General features: G+C 33.7%; 2 protein-coding genes and 1 long non-coding RNA gene across 5 annotated transcripts; 2 read left to right on the top strand and 1 right to left on the bottom strand.

Moving 5' to 3' along the window:
* The first annotated feature begins 3,479 nt into the window (after positions 1-3,479).
* Positions 3,480-8,402, top strand: LOC123671626. 3 transcript variants are annotated; one of them, XR_006746136.1, is made up of 5 exons: positions 3,480-6,305; positions 6,529-6,881; positions 7,116-7,957; positions 8,057-8,140; positions 8,201-8,256. XR_006746136.1 is itself a non-coding variant. In XM_045605591.1 (5 exons), the coding sequence occupies exons 1-5, from the start codon at positions 6,299-6,301 to the stop codon at positions 8,282-8,284; spliced, it is 1,305 nt and encodes a 434-aa protein (XP_045461547.1). In that variant the 5' UTR covers positions 3,480-6,298; the 3' UTR covers positions 8,285-8,402. The 3 variants fall into 3 exon arrangements, 2 of the variants coding, with proteins under 2 accessions (XP_045461547.1, XP_045461548.1); XM_045605591.1 differs by having other exon boundaries at positions 7,116-7,892; positions 8,201-8,402; XM_045605592.1 differs by lacking the exon at positions 8,201-8,256 and having other exon boundaries at positions 8,057-8,154.
* On the bottom strand, positions 8,292-10,111 carry LOC123671624. Its single transcript, XM_045605589.1, has 2 exons — positions 9,630-10,111; positions 8,292-9,549 (listed from the first exon to the last, which is right to left on the bottom strand). Exons 1-2 carry the CDS (start codon positions 10,066-10,068, stop codon positions 8,354-8,356), a joined length of 1,635 nt encoding a protein of 544 aa, XP_045461545.1. The 5' UTR covers positions 10,069-10,111; the 3' UTR covers positions 8,292-8,353.
* An 8,935-nt stretch (positions 10,112-19,046) lies between these two features.
* LOC123671642 lies at positions 19,047-24,183 on the top strand. Its single transcript, XR_006746144.1, has 4 exons — positions 19,047-20,740; positions 20,843-23,127; positions 23,753-23,917; positions 24,072-24,183. It is a non-coding gene; the product is annotated as an uncharacterized LOC123671642 (long non-coding RNA).
* The last annotated feature ends 2 nt before the right edge of the window (positions 24,184-24,185 follow it).

Genomic DNA, 24,185 nt, shown 5'->3' with positions numbered 1-24,185 from the left:
GGTGAATTTTGTAGTTTTGCAGAATGAAATAGTGCACCAGAAGACTAATCCATATTGTCCCCAACCAAATAGTATGTGTGAAAGGATGAATCGCACTATCATAGAGAAATGACGATGCCTTTTATTAGTAACGCGCGGCAGATTAATATACAGGACGATACCTTGCATCTGGTTAAGTACCTCCACCAAATATAAGCTCCATATCCTCTAGAGTCCCGATGTCCAATATGTTGGACATCCAGATTCAAGCGTATTATTAATATTGTAGTGAATTTACGACAGTAAATCCTTCGGTCCAACGTATTGGATGAATTTACGAACGCGTTGCAGCTGTTTTGCTGATATGCCACAGTGCGCTGTTATTTGTTTATGAAAATTTTGTTCATGATGGCCGCCTTTCGTCCTACAACTATTGACTGTAAGTATTGATTTTTTCCTATGTTATGTGTGATGTTTGTTTGTGTCACTGCATTAGTATTCTAAGAATGTAATCAAATCATTTTTTTTTTACTACAAGTGTTATTGAACAAAAAATGACTATTTTTGTACCTGTCCATCCAGTTGGACAGTAGGTCATACTCAAACTTTTTCCACATAACGATACTTTCTCTTTCAGCGATTTTCGGGACGAAAAAACGACTGAGATTTGGAGTAGACGATAAAAAAATCGAACAACTTCTGGATGCCGACTGTTCAGGCTTAGAATTAGATGATTTTTCTAATGATGAAGTTGATTTCGAGATTCAGCAAGATATCCAGGAAATTGAGGACGCTCCTGAGGACATTTTGTCTGAAGAAGATTCTGATGACGAGCCGCTAAGTGTGATTATAGAAAGGATAACTACTGAACGGGTTTATAACAGAAACCGCATGAATTGGAAAATATTGAAAAACTTTATTCCACCAAACTTCGTGTTTGAAGAACCTGTTGACAACGTCGAATCTCGCAGAGATTGGAAAGTTCAGGACTATTTAAAAATGTATCTGGATGATGAGATTCTCCAGAATATTTGTGATTGCACGAATGTGAAATTTTTGGAAGAGAAGGGAAAATCAATGAATCTGATATTACCAGAAATTAAAAAGGTTATAGCTATTACAATTTTGATGTCCCCAAGTAAGAATGTACTGGGCAAAAACAACTAAAGTTAGTGCAATAGCTACTGCAATGACCAGGGATCGATATTTCTTGATTAGGAATAATCTGAAAGTAGTGATCGATAACAATGTCACACCTCAAGAAAAAACGCTCGACTGCTTGTACAGTGCATCCCATTTTGGGTGAGACTGCAAGGTTTCTCGCTTGTTATTTAAGATAGAGCCTTGCGGTTTTCACGTTCCTGTCCTACTTTTTCGTGAAACTCAAGTTGGTCTAATCAGATTTTGCATAACTGTTTCCGTTCAAGAGATACAGGGTGATTTTGGAAATTTTAAATGTGAGAAATGTACCCTATTTTTGTGCTTCACAGGTAGCAATAATTGCTTCAGAAATTTTCATTTGCATAATAATCTATAATGATATCGTCCTGATGTCCATCTCATTGGACATTATTTTTTTTGTACTTCCCCTTGAATAAAATTTTCCAAAAAAATGTGACGTTTTCAGTGTTAAATGAACCGAAATCCCAAATATCACCTTTAATATTCTGTCGGGACTCAGGAGGATATATAAGGCCGCCCGTGAAGGATAAAGGATTAGTAAAAAAAAATGATCATAAGAATTTCTCAAGCGCGTCAGATTGAGGTAGGGTGAGTTAATTACATGCTAAAAAGTGTATATTCCACTAATCTGACAATTTGAGAGTGACGTAAAGAAAGGGGAGGGCAGCAAAGTTGTAAAAAAAAACATCATCTCGACATTCTCGAGGGTAGCCAATTTTTTTTTATTTTGAAGGAAATAATTGAAGGATAACGAAAAATATATAATCTGACGATTTCCGCAAGCCGAAATATTAAAAAATCGTCGATAAAGTTTAATGCGTTTCGAAGGCGCTTCCAGCTGTGCATGCGTTCACTGGTTGCGATTTCAACCCAGCATCGTACCGACGAGGAAAAAAGAAACCTTTGCAATATCTGATGAATTCAGAAATTTTCCAAGAAGCATTTCTGGATTTGGGATCAAAGGAACATAATGTGCAGGATTCTTTTAACATCATACAGTCTTTTACTTGCCACTTGTATGGGTTGAAAAAGTTAGACGATGTCAATCAAGCCAGGATGGTCATCTTCAATAGGACGTACAAGATAAAAGACAAATCATAAGCTTTCTCCTTGAGTGTCCGGAATTACGATACGTGCAACTTGCCACCCTGTGAATCGGAGTTACTCCGCAGTGTTACGCACAAGATTCATTGCATGCTTGTGGAGTAATGCCCATAATTCAAAAATTACTGATCTTTTACCAACGGACTATGGATGGAAAGTTGTCGACGGAAAATTCAAAATGATCTGGTTTGTAGGTTATCAATTGCCGAAAGCGTACGAAGATGTAGTCATAACACCTGATATTCTTGAGGATACTCCAGAATCAGGTATTTCTTTTCTCCAATAATTAAAAAAAAACACGTTATTGATAAAAAAAATATTGTTAAATATTTTCATTTTTTCTTTTTATCATCTAAGCTTTGCAACCTAATAAGTCTCTATGACGCTCGAGTAAATCCCCATTTAGCATCGTGGGCTCCCCTACTATATTCGATGCAAAACTTGACAAACAGTTTTGGGCAGAAGCTGTAAACACAGCAGTGTACCTTAGAAATGGACCCATTTCGAAAGTTCTAGATGATAAAACTCCATTTGAAATGTGGTATCATCGCAAACCAGACGTAAGCCATATACCCATTTTTGGTAGTGAAGTAATGGTTCACATACCTGAAGAAAAGAGACGTAAGTGGGACAAAAAGGAAATAAAATGTTAAAAGTTGGATTTAGTGAAAACATCAAGGGTTTTAGACTATACGATCCAACTGACAATAAGATTATCACAAGCAGAGATGTTGTCATCGATGAAAAATGTGAGAATGGTGTGATATTTTTAGAAGAACAAAATATCGATGAAGACTTGGTTTCAGTGGGGGATGTTACCGAAGACACCATGGTAAATTCCGAATCAGATATCTCATATCAAGTGGAAATAGATGATGAATATGTTCCTGATGAAGAAGTGAATTTAGAACCAGTGGGGGATTTGAGAAGATCCCAGCGTCCCAGAAAACCCAGATCTTTCAACGAGTTCGTTACGTATTTTGGTTCAAACATCGAAAGTAATAATATAAACATTGAAGAAGATGTATCACAAACTTTTTCTGAAGCTGTTTTCAGAGGAGATTCTCATTCGTGGATGGATGCAATGTTAAGTGAGATTAATTCCTTCGAAAAGAACGAAAAATGGGAATTGGTAGATTTACCCAAGGAAGGTACTGTAGTGAAGTGCAAGTGGGTCTATAAAATCAAAAGTGATAGTGATAATGAAGCAGCCAATTACCGCCCAACTAGCAATTTCATATTTTGTAACTGTTGCCAAAACGTTTTGAATGGTAATGTTATAAAATATCCTTGGTCTCGGAAATGTTTTCAATGCTTGTATACAACAGCTACTAGCGTAAAATTGGCACCATTTTATAAAATACATTTGTCTCCGTAGGAATTTCATAAAGCCTTCTAGTAACGTTACGAAACAATTTTATAAACATTCTGGCTGCTGCTAAAAAATTCATTAACGACATTATAAAACAGTTTCAATGAATATTTGCATAATACAGTATAAAATGTAATGGTTATATACCTAATATTTGGGAATCAACTAAAAACTGTTTTATAAGAGCTGTATAACTGACTTCATTAAACGTTCTGAAGTGAAAAAACGACATGCATTGCCATCTATAAAATCAAAATATTTTGTAATTGATGCCTACAGTTTCAATAAGTATATATTAATATAATTCTTTAGGAATGAGAAGACATAATACTGGAATGTCGGTTGGGTTTTCTCACTAGAGATTATATTCGAATCATACTTAGTTATGAAGTTTGAGACATATTTCATGATGACCGAAATGAACTTATGATGCAAATGAAATTTTATCGTGAAATCGAGCATAAAAATAATAGATTATTAACGCGCCACCTATTCACAAATGTTTTCAGTAAAAAAATAATAAAAAAAATTATCAAAAAATTAGGTTAGTGAATCTGATGATCTTTTTTGTAAATGAAACATATCTATATTTGATCTACGCATCAATTTGAGTGAGTTTTCGTACTTGGGCGGTTGTAATCTTCACATATCAATGATTTTCATCATTTTAATTCCTCGCCATTTCCTACCACCACAAATGATGTAATTTTTCAATGGCGTCTTCTTATAAAATAATTCTGCATCATCGGCAAGCTTTTTAAGATAACTTAGCTATTATATAGTTACTATAAAACATTCTGATATTATTTACTTCAGCACTACCTCTATGGTGAGACAGGACCGAACTGCTTCCGAATCAGTTTTTCTACAACATACCTTATACGTATGAGTATTTTCGATTCCGAGAAAGGACTATACCTTCTATTTCATAACTCATTTCTGATTGTTTGCTAAAAACCGGTTGCTATCTCTAATTTTCGAATTTTTGGCTGAAAATAATGATCTTAAACGATATGGTTTGACTCACTGATCAAGAATCCGTGGTCGAAATTGATTCTGTCCGGCCGACCGTGTATCCGATAACTGTCGAACGGAATGAGCTAGACGGTTGAAATTTTCAGAGTATGTTCGGCATATAGATATCTCGGTTAAGTTCGTTAATGATGAAAATCGGCATACTGGTTTCGTAACAGTTTCATCATAAGAATCTATTAATATCATTTTCTAATCTAGCAAGCTAATACAGATATGATTTTTCGAATTTTCAATAATTCATCGTACTTCATATATGTTTTCACGTCGAAATTTAACGTATGTTCTGTGATACCATATAGACATGGTCTATGTGTGATACAGATAGAGACATGCCAAACTAAGTTCATAGATATTAATTGCTGGCACTATGAATCAGAGAGAGTAGAAATAAGTGGGAATATTAAATTATGATTCTATGGCATGTCCGCTTATTGAAGTATATGTCATTTTAGAATAGACTAAGGCCGGACTTATGCTGCCGGAATGTCTCTCTGAATTCATATTCTCAATTCATAATCTGAATTCTGGAAGCTTGCAAATTCTAGATATTAATACTCCGAAAAAATCAGAATTTGTGAGGTGAATAGTGGATTAGTATGGAATTATGTGTTTTCTTAACTAATATTATGAATTGAGAGTATGAATTCAGAGAGCCATTCCGGCTGTATAAGGCCGCCCTTACAATGATGCTCTGTCTGTTCTTTCAGTTTTGAATTCTTGGAATGTTAATCATTCTGTTTTCGAAATTTGAAATGATTCGAATATGCTTCAGTTTGAAACAAAGCTCTATAAACAATATGTTTGTTTTCGTTACTCCGAGAACACCGATTTTGGTCGATTTTGCCCAATATCGAACTTATCCGAGATATTTATCTTCCAAATCTACTCTGAAAATTTAAACTGTCATTCCGTTCGACAGTTATCCTGTTCAAGGACGATCGGCCGGACAGAATGGATTTTGACCACGGATTCCTGATAGCGAGTCGAACCAAAACGTTTTATACCATATTCAACCAAATATTCGAAAATTACAGACATTTAGGCAAATTGATAAGCACTCAGCTGTTCCGATGAACAATTGCGCCAAAAATACAAAATGTGGGAAAGCTTACTCCGAAGCTGCTCTTAACAACTTTTCATTAAAGCTTCGGAGTAATTCCTATTAAAACTGTCGAGTATGTCGATCAATAGAATACGGTCCTGTCCTAAGGATTTCAGATTTCAGCGAAACAGTTGTGAGTTCCAGTTGATCCAAATATTAAAATAATAAGGTTGCTTAGATCACTTATAGAGCATTATTGACTACTGTTTGGCTAATTGACGATCTTTTTACGGCCTTATAAAGCAAGTCCTCATGGAATAAGAAATATAATTATGATTATGTGATAGTTAAACTTCTTATTGTAGTGATAGTCTTAGAGAAATAGTCTATTGTCTCTCGTGATAGTGATTGGGTCGCAGCAATTTGGCGCTACTGAGGAGAGGAGGTGAAATCCATAGATTATTCTGGAATAAATATACCGCGTAAACTTAATTTAACATAACCTAAAATCAAATTTGTTCTGAACTGCTTGGCAAATCTGAGTGCCGACTGTGACGAGTGACCTGTTTAAGTTAGAAAAGAAAATGCAAGGTAAGTTGATTGAGAGATTTGCACCAGTGATTCAATCGATAACTAGGTAAAGCACAGACATGGAATGTCCTTAATTTAATTTACCGAATCTTCAATAATGATTCACTGTAAAATACACTATGGTAAATGAATGAGTGCATAACATATTTGTGCTTTTTGATATGAAAATGATATCTTAGAGTTTGTTACCTACATTCTTTCTATATTACTGAACTTCTTTTAGACATGTTCAAGATCGTCCAAACTATCGAAAGGGGCTTGAAACAGCTAACAATTGTTCCTTCGGGATGGGAGTATAATAATCAGCTTCATTGGCCAAAATTAGGGGCTGAGAAGCTGATCAGGACTGCTAATTCCTTACCAGAAGCAAACTGGTTCACAATGGCTTGCAAATTAAAAAGGAACCACTTATTTAACTATGAAATTGCTGAAGAGGAACTAAATCGAATGTTGGAAAATGACGATACTGAACAAGAGGATATTTTAGAGGTCCAGACTAAAAAGAGACCGAGCGTGAAGCTGCCAAAGTCCATATCTAGCGAACATAATTTTAATGAATTGGCCAATAAATGTATGGTGAGTTATTAATTCTTATTAGACAAATTCAAGCGAGTAACAGGAACATCAGAGGGGTTAAGACCGATCCCTTGCTATCAAAACCGATTGGTTATGTATAGCAATATATTGGTCTTAACCGATCTGTTCCGGTTATTTGCTTATATTCGACTATTGTGTATCAATGATTCTAATCATAATCCACTTCTATTCAATATTTATAGTTGAATTAACAAATGTCTTCTTGTATTGCAGTTGACTGCTTCTTTGGAATATTCTAGGGTGAAATCTTCAAAAACAGAGTTGGATACTGAAGTACTCCTACCCCAAAAAACAATCCAGCAAATTATACCAGATGGATTAAGAACAGAAAAATCCTCTCTAGATGCAGAATTGATGGAAAAATTTGAGAGCTTGATAATTAATCAAGACATAATTATGAATAACCAGAAACTAATTCTGGAAAGAGAAGGTCATTTATCTTATCTAGAAAATATAATGCAACTCCTTGCCAAATTACAAACCAGTATAGATGTTATGGCTAGTCATTCAATTAACAATAACTGTACATGTAACACTGCAACTCAGAATAATAATAATATTGATGATATCTTTTTCGAGCCAATAGACTCTTTAGCGGTACTTGAGAAACTGGAGGCCAAATTGGCTAATAAGAAGGAAATGGAAGACTTAATACAAAAGTTTAGTTATGTATGTGGAAGAAAGGGATGTGGAAATGGAACCAATAACTGCTATATTTTGGTGGACAAAATATTCTCTAGAAAATTCATGACTCTATGTTCTTGGGCTGGAGGTGCTAAAGATCCTGGAAAAGAGAAAATTCCATTCAAATTTTTCAAAAATGTTATCGGATTATTTTTTCGTGTTGTGAGACTCTCCGATGAAGATTTTACCTTGAAAAATTGCGAAGAGTTTTTCAAGGCTGTCATCAGAAACTCAACGAAAAGGAATGAGAGTAGCATGACACGAACATCAAGGAGCAAAAGGAGGCCCAAAAGTCTTTCTTACAAGGTAATGAGAGAACTTTTTTCTTGGCTATATTTTTGTGGAGAACTGATTTATGAATGAATTCACATGTGAGTAGAGTACTGACATCAATATAGGGCTCATTCTTTGTCTGAACATAATGCAATCTGACATCATTCTATGCATATACAATACATTCTTCATTTCAGATTAAGAACCCAAAGATTGAAGAAAGTAATGTTATGGAACTAAATGAATTAATCATCAACGAGGAGAACTTTCTAAGTAGTTATGTGAGTTATATAATCAAACTTTGGGAGTTTCTTCAATTTTCTTTCTTTTCAACTTTGTAGGTTCTGGTTGGAAATGAGGATTCTACAGGAGTAACATTAGAAGAGATGGAACAGGTGAATGGAGAGGATAGTGAAAATGAATGAGTGCAGATTATAAATTATTAACTTATTTTATTTGAATATTTTGTTGATTTTTAGTTTACAAGATGAAAATTATTTATTTTCATGTAAAGTGTGCAATAAAGGAATAAAAAAAAATTCATCTCTATATTTAGTTGCTACCATTTTGCACTTAACATCCGTAGTTGAATAAAGTTTTAATGGCTTTTGATTATTATTATTAGTTTTGAAAATATTTAAGAATGATGATTTTATTGGAATTTCAAAAACTTCTTGTAAATTATCACCTACAGCATGTCCACAAATGAGAGGAGTGTTATTTATCAATATGGCATACTCCATTGCTACAATATCATCATTGTGAGTAAGAAACCATTTATTACGATTGTCTGCCGATAATGAGAACTGTTTCAATTCTATTTTTGAAAAAAATCCTGAGTCGTTCTTGCTTTTTAAAACAGGAAAAGATGTGCAATATTTTTTAGATTCATTTTCACATTGTATAATTTCACTCATCCTTTTTGCAACCTGAGCCAGTGGGGAATTTCCATTTCGTAATAAATTTTTTATTTGATAAAGTCGACTTTCGAAAGGGTATGCATTGAAAGTCGTCAAAGGTCCATACCTTCTTACTTCATCAACTAAATGAGTGAGATTATGAACATTACTGGTAATATAATCCTCTCCATAAAAATCTCGATAATATTCAACATAATTATTGAGTAATGCTTCAGCCAAATGGAGAAAATGCACATAATATTTAGTTGAGCATATAGTTATAGCACAAAAAAAATTAAGAAAATGTTGGTACACATCAAGAGGCAATACATCCTTAAGTATTACTATACTTAAATAATGTAAAAAAGTATGATATTCGGAACCTTTCCAATGGCATAAAACATTTAAGCCTCGTACAGCTCTATGAACTTCAGATGGTAGCTTACATTTCTCAAGAAAATGTGAAACGTCAGTAATATCTTTCGCACACCATTTAGTTTTATAAGTACCAAAACTTCCATCTCTCCATCCCAATAAACACCTTTTCATGACACCCAGATCGATCAGATGAAGAGAATCACTGACCGGAAAATCTTCAACCATATCGATGGGCAGTAAACTTAGAGGGGTATCTTGTTTATGATGGGAGCCATATAATTTTGCATGAAATCCAGCATTAGTTCTTTTTTCACAAACTATCGTAGGAAAGTAGACTGTATGGGAAATGTGTGAATATTCTCCAACTGTAGTACACTTGAGGCATCCATGTTTACTATTGAAGTTCGTTACTCCTGAAAGATAAAGAAAATAATCATTCACCCTTTAAGTTATATACCTATCTTGGCCATTGATGGTCAATTATAATAATTACCTTTGATGAATGCTCTAGCCGGTGAGTCACATACAAAGCATCTTATTTTAACAGTAGTGTTGTTTCCGTTGATTATCAATCCTTCCGAAAGTATTGGTTTGGCTTCTTCAACAAATGGTGTCAAATATTCTGCCAAATTTGAAGGTTTTCCCTTACCACAATATATACCTATTATCATGGGTTTAATTTCAGGAAGTTCATGAATGTTGAAAAGTATAGGCCAGAATTCACTTCTACTGCTTTTGTATATGGGAAGACCATCCATACTAATATTCAACGAAATTTTCTTTGGAAGATTTTGAATTGATGTCAACATTTTCTGTAAAGAAAATTGTAATCCATGGTGCCAATAATGGCCATTCTCTCCAATTTTAACCATAACAATAGTGTGATATGTTTTCAAAAGTGTTCTGGGATCATGAGGTAGAATGTTCGGCATCCTTCCATTCAGGTATCGAAAGAGCACTCTTAATGCTGAGTGTGAAATAGAGAGAAGAGAGAAGAAAAACTTTATTGAAACAATGTTTCAAAGGGCTAGCGACCTAGGTCTTCCTGCCCATATACAAAGTCTTATTTTACAAAGTATAAAAATGTAAACCAAAAAAAAAAAAAAAAAAAGAATTTAGTTTTTGAGGTGAGTGAATTCATTGTATGTATATTAAAAGAGAATGTGCGTTCTTCATCTTTGGTTCAGCAAGTGTTCGAATAGAGGTAGTTCAGGTAGTTTTCTTTTGGAGACCTGCAGGGGGGACATCTGATGTACAAGTGGCTCAATTATATTTAGGTTGTGTTGTTGTTTAATAAATTTCTTATTCAGTCTATGTATCCTGTCGGCTATTGGTTCTATTTGGGTTTTTTGATATAAGTACTGGTTGGACGGATTGTGGAGTGGATTGTTGGGATGTCTCAACTTGGTTATTTTCCGTAGACTGTTTCGTTCCGCCACCTCAATAATTCTCATGGTAGTTTTGTTGCATGAACCTAGAATCTGATGGCCATATTCAAGAAGAGGTCTGCAGATCATTTTGTAGATGTTTGACGCTGTTTTTGTATCTATGCCTTGATCTTTATAAGTGAGTGACCTGAAGTGACTGGCTCTCGTGATAGTGTTTTGTTTGGTGGAGTTGATGTGCATCTTAAAGTTGAGTTTACTATCAATTATCATGCCGAGGTATCTACAGTTTGTTACAGGCTTCAATGTAGTATTTTCCAGAGTAATTGTGGGCGAGTTATGGTGGATCTTGTGATAAAATAGAATAAATTTTGTCTTCTTGGGGTTTGTTTTTATTCTCCACTTGTTCATCCATTGGGTCATCTTCTCCTTGATCTCTTCCAGTCTTTTCATCGTGTCCGATATAGTTTTACCGTGTGCAATTAGGGTGGTATCATCGGCAAACTGTAAAATATATGAACTCATCCTGGTCGCGCGTTCTGTGTCGTTGATATCTGAGCAATATAAATTATACAGGTATGGTGACAGTGGAGAGCCTTGCGGAAGTCCTTGCTTTGGGGAGAATTCGTTGGACAATGCGTTTTTTATTTTAACTTGTATAGACCTATTGCTAAGGAAGTCGTTTATTATTCTCAGCATATATACTGGGCATCCAAGCTTATGGAGTTTGTATATGAGTCCTGAGTGCCAAGTGCTGTCGAAAGCTTTTTGTATGTCCATAAATATTGCCGCAGAATGATGACCCTGTTTTCTCTTGCTCTGAACATTTTGAGTAAGTATGATCAATGGGTGGATAGTCGATGTTTTCTGTTTGAAACCAAATTGGAAATTGGGAATCTTGTGGCTTAGTATTTTCATCATCCTAGATTTGATTATTTTCTCAAGGTTCTTTCCAATTACTGGGAGTAGGGTTATTGGTCTGTAGTTTTCGAGCCTCCTGGTGTCTGCCTTTGATTTAGAGATTGTGATTAATAGTCCCCTTTTCCAAATTTTGTGGAAACAAGACTCCTGAATACAATAGTTGTAGATTCGGATTATTTCAAGATGTATTGATAGATCTAGCCTTTTTAGGATGGTTCTGGGAATATTGTCATATCCTGGAGCAGTGTTTTTACCATGATTTAGGGCTTCGAAGTATTCATTTTGATCTATAGGTGTGATATCATCATCAATTCTTAGGGTAGGAAAAATATTTTTGTACCAATCCTCAATTTGTTCCCTGTGGTTGACCTCGAATGTCGGATCTTCACATACTTCAAAAATTTTCTGGAAGTAGGTTGAGAAGGCATCGGCGATTTCCTGATCTTTGGTAACTGGTTTTCCATTAACTTCAATTGGTTCCGTGATTTTGTGCGAGTTATACTTTGAAAGTTTTTTTATTGATCTCCAGTAAGTTCTTCCCTTCTGGTATTCAATTTCCTTACATGCCTCCAAATATTTATGAGATCGATAGTTGCCTATGAGTTTATGGATATCTTTATTTAGGGCATTAAATTTTCTTTTTAGGTTGGGGTCGCTGTTTTCGCGAATTTCTCTATATAATTGTTTTTTGATCTTTATAAGCCTCAAAATATATGGTGGAATTTTCTGGTTGTGATATCCGACTGTGATTTTTGGAGTTTGTGCTAGGATTGTGTCTGACAGTTGTTCTGTGAACCATGAAATATAATCTGGAGTTATAGGTGTTTCTGGTTTTATCATTCCGCGCATTTTTTCATTTACCTTCTTGATTTTACAAGCTGAGAAGTTATATTTTGTTTCCATGGGGTATGTCATAGGGCTACATTCCAGGTCCAGGGAGAATTCTACTGCCAGGTGGTCGGAACCCAAGTCTGGAGTTAATTCAATGTTTTTTATATTATTTAAAATATTCTTGGTGCAAATAATCCTATCTGGAGTACTGTCTGGGTTATTTTCCATTAAAAAGGTAGGTGGAATTCTTATTTCAACAAAGTCAGAGTTTTTGGTAAAGTTATTCAGTTGCTTTTTCTTCCGGTTAGTCATGTTTAAATCTCCTATTATTATTGAGTACTTGAATTGGGATGCCTTCACCAATAGATTTTCTTCAATGTAGGTACTTGAGTGATGCATGTATACCAGAAATATATGTATTTTTTCATTTTTAAAAGATATTGTAAAGTGTAACACTTCATTCCATGGATTATTGAGATGTGGTGGGTTTGATTTTCCTATTGAGACCTCTCTCCTGGCCTGGACCATGCTCCCTCCTCTTGTATTTTCATTTAAAATATTGCCGTGTCTGATTATCATATCCCAGTTCCTATATTTCACACTTTGGTTTTCTTTTGTTTTTGTTTCAACCATCATCAAGCATTGGACGCCATTCTTCTCCACATAGTGCCTAACTAATTCTTTTTTATTGTTTAGGCTGTTGATATTGGCATACAAACATTTAATCATGGACTTGTCTTTCTAATTGTACCCCCTCCGAAGGTTCTGTATCCACTGTTTTAGTTTCTAGTTCTAGATCAAACATTAAGATGTAGAGCCGGTTACCTATGAATGTGGGGATGGTGCTTATTTGATAAAGATCAATAAATCGTTTTTGTAATTTCAGTATTAATTGCTGCCTATCTGTGTTTTTGGGTTTATTGAGCTTATTGATGAATGTTTCTATAATATGATCATGTACTGTGAAGTTTGTGTGGATTCTGCTGTTTTTGGTCTTCTTTATATCAATTTCTGCACTCTTCTTATTTATTGATCGTATTTTAACATTTGGTATTCCTTCTATAGGTTTGGTGGGTCGTTTGGGACATTTTAATGACCATGGGACATGTTCTGTTGAGCCACAAGCAGCACATTTTGGTGGAAGACTTGTCTTGCATTCCTGGTCTCTATGCTCTTCATTACATTTCGTGCATTTAATGGGTGAAGTACAGTCTTCAGTTCTGTGGGTGAATTGGGAACACCTGTTGCAAGGAATAGGTAGTGGTTCCGGTGGATGGCTTGGGTTTGCCTTGTAATGTTTGCACTTGAAGTATATGCCCTCATTTATTAATCTTTCATAAGCATGAATATCTCCAGTTATTATTCTGACAAATAATGAAGGTTGGTTAGTTTTCCTCGAAATAATACGCTTGCAGTAACGATGAAGAATGTTGAGGTTGTTAAGCAGTTGACTTATTTCGGTGTCATTTATTTCTGTCTCTACATAAGAGATTACAGCAGAATAGGACTCTGCTTTTTTTGTGTGTTTTTCTTCTATTGTGTTCATTGTGGTTTCTGTGTATGTTTCAATTTTCTTATTGGTTTTAAGGTATTCCAATCCCTTTAATAAGTTTGTTTTGGTGTTGTCTGATTTTATGAGAAATCCCTGTGTTGTTTGGATGATAATATCCTGGCTACTAGGGAAAGTAGCGGTCCAAATATCTGCGAGTTGGACTCTTGTTGTATTCGTTTTTGTTGCAACAAAATAAAGATTTTTATAAATCTTGCGATGTATGGGAGCCTTTAGAGTGGTTGATGGTTGTTTATTGTTTATCGTGTCAGTTTCCATATTTTCGGTGGATTTCTGTGGCGTAATAGTATGTCTTGTTGTCGTCGGAAAGATTGGCTCCATGTGTGTTAAATCTGCATGCTGCGGTTCGGGAGATCGTTTATCGTCTAATTTTTTGTTGCGTTGTAATCTTGTGTTTCCCTTTTTTCGTTTCTTCTTACTTTCCACTGTTTGATAATTCGTATCGTCTTCTGAATCATCGACGGAAGCTTGCGATTTTTCGCTGTTTTGGGACATTTCAGATGAAAAGAACGCCTCGAATTCCGCCTCTTTAGCCGTAAAATTTGGGCGCGGAATTTTGACGCTGATTTATTTATTGGCTGCACTATAAAAACCTGATAACATACGTGTGTTCGGTATCGCGATCGAACACGGAATGAGTGTGAAATATTAAATGAAACTGCCCATTGCCTTAAACGATTCCTAAATTCTGCATTTTGCTCAAGTTCCAGTACAGAGTCGCAATCTTCATTTGACTCTAATTCTATCAACCAATTACCTCTTACTTCATCATCACTTGTGACTATGTCAGTATTATTATTCGACAGGTCCACCACTGTTTGTGGGTTCTCAGTTGCTGTGGCTTTGGTAATCGAGATAGCAGACGTATTTTCGCTCATTGAGATTTCAGCATCTGCAGATTGTGTACAGTCTATTGATTCAACATCTTTCTGTAGTGTCTCCTGATTCCCAGCACTATATGTACTTGTATTCTTCATCATATTTTCATAACACATTTTCATTCGTCTTCGAAATGCACCACTTTTTTTGATTTTTTTCCACTGACTTATATCGCACATAATGAAGAATTATTTTCAAAATAGGTAACCTAACTTAAAATTTATAGGTATATTGTTTTATTATTGTCGTAGAAATACGATACAACAAAATAGTTATCAAGTGGTTACCAAAACAACTATTTACTCATCGAAACGAAATCGTTGCTAAAGGTACAACAATATAACAATTTTTTAAGTGGACGAAAAGCAACTTAAGAGTATTTCTTTAAGATATTTGTAACACTATCTGCCTTATCACCATAATAAATTAAAAAACCACTAAGCAACAAATCAGTTTTATAGATTGTATTATTTTATAAGCTAGGTATCGACACACTTAAATGATAACTAGGCAACTGTTTCATAAGATATTTTATAATTTCGCTTTACTAACGTTGTCACGATAACTCTATAAAATTCTTCAGCTATTCGCAACAAAAAAGTATTTATGTAGGCTTAATATAATAAATTGCTATTATTGAAAGCATTTATAAGATACCTTTAAAATAAAATAGTCACCAAACATTCGATTTATAAGACAACTTTGCTCGTTGGGCGTGCGCGACTAGTGGCGAAGGGTTATACCCAGAAGAAAGATGTGGACTATACCGAAACTTTTTCACCAGTAGTGAGAAGTTAGATGTCAAAACTGCGTTCCTCAACGGATATTCAAATGAAACAGTTTATATGCAACAACCTGATGGCTTTGTTAGGAAAGGTTTAGAAAGTAAAGTGTATAGGTTGAGAAGGGCAGTTTATGGTCCTAAACAAGCCAGTATTCTAGAGTAGATGAATTCATGTTGTCTCTCGGATATAAAAAATCTGAACATGAAACTTGCTTATTCACAAAAAGAGAAAACAAGTCATTAGTAATTGTCGCATTATATGTTGATGACTTTTTTATTCTTTCAAATAATGATTATGAAACTGGAATATTAAAAGAGAAATTAAGTTCCAAATTTGAAATAAAGGATTTAGGAGAAGCGAAAAATTGTTTAGGAGTAAGGATAACAAGAGATCATAAAAAAAAGTGTATATACTTGGATCAGAAAGATTACATTGAAACGTTTCAATATGTCAGAATATAAATCGATCAGTACACCAATGGATTGTAATATAGATTTAAGTAAATTTAAATCTGATTATACTTGTAATGCAAATATTCCATATCAAAGGGCAATAAGAAGCCTCATGTATCTTGCTGTCTTGACAAGACCTGACATTTTATATTCAATCACAAATCCTGACAAAAGAAGCCGACAAATTTTTATTTTGCCAAAATTTGATTTTGATCCACTTATTGTCCATTGAATAGTTTAGATAGGTACATGCTACAAATAAGACCACAAAAATTAATTTGCATCGGATAGATTCCAATCTTTTCGATTAAGCAATCTTGCTTCCGAAATATGGGGTATTATTTATCAACTTGAAATTCATAGATTCTTGTCTTCCAAAACTTACATGGGTTGAAATGGGTAATTTGTGATAACAAAAAGCAATCCACAACGAAAGAAATAAGTTAGTAAACAAAAACCAATGAAAACCTAGTACCGCGCAAACTGAAAAAAAATGAGCATTTAGTATGTTCACCTACTAATTGTTAATTGTAATGTCATAATTTCTGAAACCATTTTTCTGTAAAAAAGAAAAGATATAATGTCCGTAGAGCCCTTGTTGACTACGCCTATACTTTCCTCATAGCACTAGATATTTTAATCCCATAAAACTTCATGCACACTAGAGACCCTAATCTTACCATGCATAAAGATATGTAAATCAGTGCACCCTCGATCTAAGCCAGTAAATTTCATTTATATGGACAACTTAAATCAATCTACATGAGTTATCTCAATAACCATTCCAATGTATTGTGAACCTTTGATTTCAGTCATAGTTACTATTTTATTTGTATCCTTTAAAATACATAATCGCAGACAGTTCATATTATCATGAGTTCAAACATCCCGCTATACAAACAAGTATTTTATAAATCCATATATGTTATAAATAATTGAGTTGATGTAAGAAATATTTTCTAGTATAATTTCTCATTTCATACCTTACCTCATTTATACCTCATTAACATACCTTACTTTCCCGACCCATCACAAAATATAAAATTTTTGGTATTTGAAGAGATTTGTTTTAGTAGCACCTGCAATGCATACAGCATCAGAGCAAACATAGCTCAGAAGACTAGGGCTCTAGTGCATATAGATCCCGATAATCTGAGGAAGATGATAAATTAAGCAGTCGAAGAAATATCTTGTGAAGTTCCAACTCAATGCAACTTAAGGAATTGCATTTCATGCTATAATTCACTGGATACCATATCAGAAACATACAAATCTAAAGAAAAAGTTTCTGCTTAGAAGTAGGAAGAGGATCCAAATTATTCACCTAAAACAAGTAAGCCGAGAAGATGTAAGGACTCGAAAGATACCTTTAGTAAATATGTAATTCCACGCAAAATATGAATTTGAAAAAAATTTATTCCCCTCTTTGCATTGATGTGAACACCAGATTATAATTCATTGAAGAATTGAATCATTAATAGTTTATTCATGTAATCATATTGAATAATAAATTTTTCATTGTGAACACCAGATTTTTATTCATTGAAGAATTGAATCATTAATAGTTTATTCATGTAATTAAATTATTGAATAATACATTTTTCATTTTTCCTTTTAACCGTTGTGACTGATGGTTTCACAGCGGAACACCTTTTCCAATTCTTTCTTGCGACACAATCCAGTGGTTTTGCACTGATATCTCTATTCTATAGTAAGTTGTGCATTGCATCAAAAAGAGTGAATGTGCAAATTCTAAGAGGTCACATGCATTCATAAAGTGTCTGAACCAGTAATTTGAAGTAATTATATTATCTAATATTTAGAAGTAATCATATCTTTGTGGAAATTCCATAAAAAAAATGTCAGGTATATAATGCTTATCATTCCATTATTGATGATCTTCATATTTCATTTGAATAATGTGGAAAGCTTTCAGTATCAATTATTTTATTAATATTGATTCTTTCAGTAGATTCCAAGAAACCACTGATCGGTAACTTCATTCCGAATATATTCTTATACAATACTATACTTGCTGAGCTTTTAATGTTGAGTACTTAATTCAGTGTTGATGGTTTTAATACTAGCAAAATGATTGAACTACACATAATAATCATGTCTTGCTTGAGCTAAAAAGGATGAAAACCGAATTTTAATATGTATAACTATTCACAACTCACATTATCAGTCGCTCACTATTTCAATTTATATTATTAGCACAATATAGAAACCATTCTGGAAACCACTCTGTTTCTATACTGTGATAGCTTCCTAATTCATTGGAGTGAGACTTCGAAAACTGATAATATATAAAAACGATATCCAACGAAGGTGGTCCGTTTCCTTTAGAGTCTAGCAAACAATTATTCATAAGTATACTTACATTCAATATATCTCCACCTAGCTCTTGTTTACATTATCATTCATGTTTATAGCAAGCATTTAACCATTTCAACCAGCAACTGGGCTCAGCTGATGACTTAATACCTTATAATTTGTGTAGTGTTTAGTTGTGACCATTAGCAATATTTGGTTATTTTTCATATCGATTACACTGCGTTAAGGTACAACTTTCAAGTTCTTTTCATTTAAAAAGTAATGTTGAGAGGAAACCGAGTTCCGACTTCCGAGGGAAACTTAGCAAAACAAACCTAACCTGCCCCGCACAGAAAATCAATATAGAGTCTGCGACCTGCGTAGAAGTGGTAACTAACCTTTTTCTTTTTCTTCGCATTCTCCATTCATTCACAAGTGAATCGGGAGTCTGTCGAGTCAAGCATAGTCTGCGAACTCTACAATATGCGTTTTCGTGTGTAGGGAAGATCATGGTGTACAGCAACTATTTAGTGATTGTAAAATTCATTCAGAAAAAAATATTGAGCAATGAAAAGTGTTTTTTTTTAAGTTCCCCCTTATTCAGAAGGAACTCCAAATAATAGGAATAAGATTGATTGATTGTAATTTATGAATAATCATCAATTATTGAAATTTTAGGCGGAAGAGGGAGAGAAAGAGAGAATGCCAGTCATATTATGATGTGTGTAACTTGGACAATCCAAATTCATCAACACTCAAGATTTTCAAATTAGAACCTATATTCTCAATTATTTCAGTCGATTTAGCGTATAAAAAGAGTGGGGATTACTTAAGCAAACCCTATACCTAAAAAAATATCTAATACTCTAAGAGTTATCGAGAAAGAACTTTAAATGAGGAAAAACCGAAATTTCTAACTGTATGCCGTAGTCTGGGTCTTCCGGAAAACACAGAAAGGTACTTAAATTCGATGTTTCGATAACTAAATTTGATATTTCAAGAATAAAATCGAAAAAAAAATGTTTGATGACATTGTTTACTCATATTAATAATGTGAGAAAAAGAGGTTTGAGGATGAACTTTGAACCAAATCACTCAAAATAATTTGTTTTATTACCAATTCGATAATTCTTATCTTATACTGGGTGTTCCTGAATTGGAGTTACGAAGGAAAATGAGAGATTCTTCGGGTAATTTTAAAAATAAAATGACCCCTAAACATGAGCCCCCGCAAACGCTTTGTTTTCGAGATACAGGGTGTTTCTGGTAGTCCCACTTTTTTGTGATGTTTATCGAATCTTGATTAATCTTCCCTACAGAGTTGATAAATAAGTACCAGAACTAATAATTAATTTATTTATCACAGCTGCCTAACTGGATCCTTATAATAATTTGGATTTTTCTAAGAATTACTATAGAGTTGTTCAAATATTTTTCTCGAAATCTATTGCAGATACGACAAAACTACAACAAACCAAAAAGTGTAGTACAGAACCAGAGTTATTTTTCAAATTCTTCTGAACTACCAGAGGTTCTCAAAAAATAATTCTGGGGAAAAGAAGCGGACACCCTTCCCGAAAAAAATGCACGTTGTAGATTTTCATTCGAAATTAGGATATCTCATGATGAAAACTTTAAATTGGAATATGTATGCCAATTCAAGTTGAATATCTTGTGAAGGGAAGGTGCTATAAAAGAAAAACTTGAAATTTAAAACCTGTATCTCAAAAACAAAGCCGTTTGTTATAGAACTTTTTCTCTTAAAATGGTCCGAGAAATCAGTCATTTTCATTTTTACCTCCAATTTAGGAACATCCTGTAGATAAAGTCAATTCAAAACTGATGTCTGCACAAATAATTGCAATTTGAAAGAAACACAATGAATTGTACAAAACAGCACAGACAATTTTGCGATGTGTATTACTATATAGTGAAATTTTGTGACGAAAATGGTACAAAAAACTGAAAACAACGGGTAAGTGTATACGGATGACGAATGCAAAAATCACAGATGGCAAATAAGCGGCGGTGCTGAAAAAGCGGATAGATAAAGGAAAATAATAAACCTCGGACAAAGACATGCTCGTAATCATAGACGTATCAGGATAATAAGTCTATGGCCACTCGTATATTCCGCGCCATCTGTCGGAGGAGGATACTAATACACGAAAAAATTATTTTCAATTTGATAGTTAGATGTCGTTGCATTCATGGAGATCACTCGTGAATAATGGCTCCCATACACGTTACGGTCTATTGGGAAGAAAGTCTCCAGGTTTATATGCAGCTTGTGTGGGGAGATGTATGAAAATAGTAAGTATAATGTATTATCAAAAAACCTTTGAAATGTCAACTGACACAAGGAGTGGTTTGACACGTTCTTTTTGAAATATAATAAATTTCGATATGCCTGCAAGAGTGAAGACGTGCTATGTTATTGGATGTGAAAATCGAGATGCAAAAAGGTAATTATAAAATATGAATTCAAAACCCAATTGAAAACTTTTTAACGTCAACACAAGATTTGCAGTACCTATAAAAAGAATATATTTATTTTATTTTCGTAGATATGCGATCACTATCATCGGCAATAGGAAGAAGAAATGAATTGATTATTTTTGGTTCATAAATTTTATATTATATTCTAGAATCTAGATAGTTTATATTATTAATTATTTCCCTATTATGAGTTAATTAGTTCTGTTACCTATAAGAATTTAGGATTTTTCATGTATTGAATAAGTTTAGTAGGTATAAATACTCATATTTTGTATTATTGAATTCATTATTTTTAGTTTTTGAGAATGTTTTCAATGCAATTATTAGTTTATTGATTAGATATTTATGAAATAAATCTGTATTTTCAATTGGTGATATTTCAGTTAATAAATTTTTATTCTATCCAGAATTTGATTATTGATCCTCATTTCTCGATTCCAAAAAAAAATCAGATGAAAGTTCGTTGCAGGTATTATTTTCATGAAAATAAATTTCCTCACTCATCGATAACTTGCACGAATCCATTTCTGATTTCCTTTTGGAATTTGAATTTCAAAAAACTTTTTGCCTCTTGTATATGGGTGTACCTACCTATTCAAAAGGTGCACTACAGAATTCTTTTTGAGGCAGCTTTACGATACAGATTCCTTTTTCAATTGAGCTTTGTTCACGAACTAGTAATGTTGTACAAAAACAGATGGCGTTGAAGCTTGTTCTACTAGTGTCTCATCTAATTTCCGTTTAGTTAGTCTATGATTGATAAATAAATACTTGACAACTTGACTTGACATTGAAAAGCTACTACTTGACTTGATTTCAAGTCCAGTCAAGTAGCTTAAATATAAAGTCAAGCTGTGAATCTCTAATGAAATGTGATCTGGCAGGTTGATTTAATAATTTATATTCTAATATTTTGACTTCAACTTTGAATTCAGAAGACTGAATTAAATAAATGTAAGTTTCATGCAAAATTTGTGAATAGAAGTTTGAACAGGCGCGAATAAGTTATTGATTACGAAGATCTCAGAGATGTTGATCATATTAAAGATTTAGGGGCAGAGCCGTATCTAGGGCAAAGGTGGCACTTGTCACGGGCGCAAGGTCCACAGGGGCGTCCAAAAATATCAAGAGAAATAAATCTTGAAGCGCCAGGTGAAATAATACGAAAAATCACAACTTGGTTTTCATGTATATGATCGCCTCGTTAATAATAAAGAAAATATTTTAAGAAATTTTTTCAAAACGGTTTCACCTCAAGAACCAGGGGTGTTTTTGTATTTCAGGAATTATTTTGTGTCTATGGGAGAGATCTGAAAGTCGGTTAACTTCTTGACAGTTCTCAGGCAAGTAATGCCAGAAGGTGTTAATGGTTGTGAATTTTGGGAAAGACTTCTATTATAAGGATTAAAAATTATTTGCACGTTGGACAGAAATAACCGACAGTTGCGAATTCATTCTGAAGTTTGAAGAAGACAATGTTGAATTAAGTTTCAAGATGAAAACTGCTCTATGGGTATCTTCTGGATTGGTACGAAGCTGACCAAGTATCGTCAAGTTTTTCGTACAATTTCACTTTAATAGAACCAGTGTTTTTTGTATTCCTGGACTTATTTTGTGTTTACAAGAAATACCTGAAAGTCAGTTAACTTTATGACAGTTCTCAGGCAGATAATCCCCGAAGGTGTCAGTGATAACAGTTAGAAGTTTTGGGTTTGACTTCTATTATAAGGATTACAAAATACTTGCACCCCAATTTCCATAAATTTTGTCTGGAATGATTTGGCAGAAATAACCGACAGTTCATTCTGTAGCTTGAAGAAGATAGTGTTGGATAGAGTATCAAGATGGAAACAGCTCTATGGGTATCTTCTGGGCTGGTACGAAGCTCAGCAATAAGTATCGTGAAGTTTTTTGTGCCTAAAAATGATATATGGTTCGGCCAGAGTAGCTCGTTATTTTATACCCAGAAGAATCGTTAACTTAACGTCCAAGTGTGTAGAAATTGTCGAAATTGTCACATCTTTTATGACAATTTTGGAGCAAGTAAGTCATGATTTTTTAGTTATTCAACCTCCAATAATTTAAGTTGGTAATAATCAATATTGATTAAAACCAAGGAAATAGTTGAGAAACTTGAATATGAACAGCAAACGTTATTGAAAGAAGCTGATAGCAGGATATTCTCCTGTGAACAAAAGAATGAACAGCATAAAAACGAACTTTGCATGCAGAAAATGATCATCGAAAAAATTAAGGAAGACCGTGATAAACTATTATAAGAAGTGCAAGAACTCAACAATGAATTATTTTCTACATCTACTAAAGCCCGAAAATATGAGGAACAGCTTGAAAAGTAAGCAACATTCGATCTATTATTATTATGTTTTATTAACGTCTGACGAAAATTTAAGAATTTTGATTCCTTAAATTGGTGGCGGTACGTGAATACTTATATGATTGTTAGGAGATGTCTATACATAACTAAACAGAAACGTATTAAACGATCACTATACTTAGTCATACTATATCTTATAGGTCAGTTTCCGAAAAAGACTGATTTTCTTTCTCAATCTCTTCCTCATTTCTAGATTTCTGTGTATTTTTAGTTTTTGTCTTCTTTTTTTTCTGCACAGTCTCTTTTTTTCTGCACAGTCTATTTTTTTGTGTGATATAGGTACATTAACATTGAATGCAGTTGCATTTAACGTCCAAGTGTGTAGAAATTGTCGAAATTGTCACATCTTTTATGACAATTTTGGAGCAAGTAAGTCATGATTTTTTTAGTCATTACAATTACAATAATACAAGTTGGTAATAATAATCAATATTGAAAAGCATATCTTTGAAACAGAAACATTCATTTTTATTTGTTATTTAATTCCTCTGTCTAATAAAAAACAGACCTTTCTATGAGATGATTGAATTGTTTTACAGAAAAATATAGCCACCTTCAATGATAATTCTCCTTTCGATTTCAGGTTGAAGCTCTTGACCATCAAATAAAGGTACTCAAACAGTCGTCCATTGATAATGAGGAGGAATATGCGAAAGCGAAACTAATCAATAATGATTTGTGTTCCAAAATTTCAACATTGGAACACCAGCTCAAAGAGTTGGAAGAAAAGAACGACGAAAGAATCCTAGTGAGTATTAATAAATAGATAAATAAAGATGAATTGTGAAAATATCAATATAACTTTGATGAAGACACTCATAGTATGAATTGAGTAATATAATATAGTATCATATCGGTACATTTACTATCCTTATTAATTCATAAACGTATTGCCTTTACAGCAAGAACAGATTAAAACCAAGGAAATAGTTGAGAAACTTGAATATGAACAGCAAACGTTATTGAAAGAAGCTGATAGCAGGATATTCTCCTGTGAACAAAAGAATGAACAGCAT

Source organism: Harmonia axyridis, chromosome 1 (assembly GCF_914767665.1).
Source record: "Harmonia axyridis chromosome 1, icHarAxyr1.1, whole genome shotgun sequence".
Lineage (NCBI taxonomy): Eukaryota > Metazoa > Arthropoda > Insecta > Coleoptera > Coccinellidae > Harmonia > Harmonia axyridis.
This window is presented reverse-complemented; position numbering and strand designations above follow the sequence as displayed.

Bases quoted from the DNA above. Each gene is read 5' to 3' on its own strand.
- LOC123671624 (XM_045605589.1), bottom strand. From the start codon at position 10,068: ATGCCGAACATTCTACCTCATGATCCCAGAACACTTTTGAAAACATAT. The intron at 9,550-9,629 runs GTAATTATTATA...TTTATCTTTCAG, and splicing joins GGCTAGAGCATTCATCAAAG to GAGTAACGAACTTCAATAGT.
- LOC123671626 (XM_045605591.1), top strand. The intron at 6,882-7,115 runs GTGAGTTATTAA...CTTGTATTGCAG, and splicing joins AATTGGCCAATAAATGTATG to TTGACTGCTTCTTTGGAATA. The intron at 8,141-8,200 runs GTGAGTTATATA...TCAACTTTGTAG, and splicing joins AGAACTTTCTAAGTAGTTAT to GTTCTGGTTGGAAATGAGGA.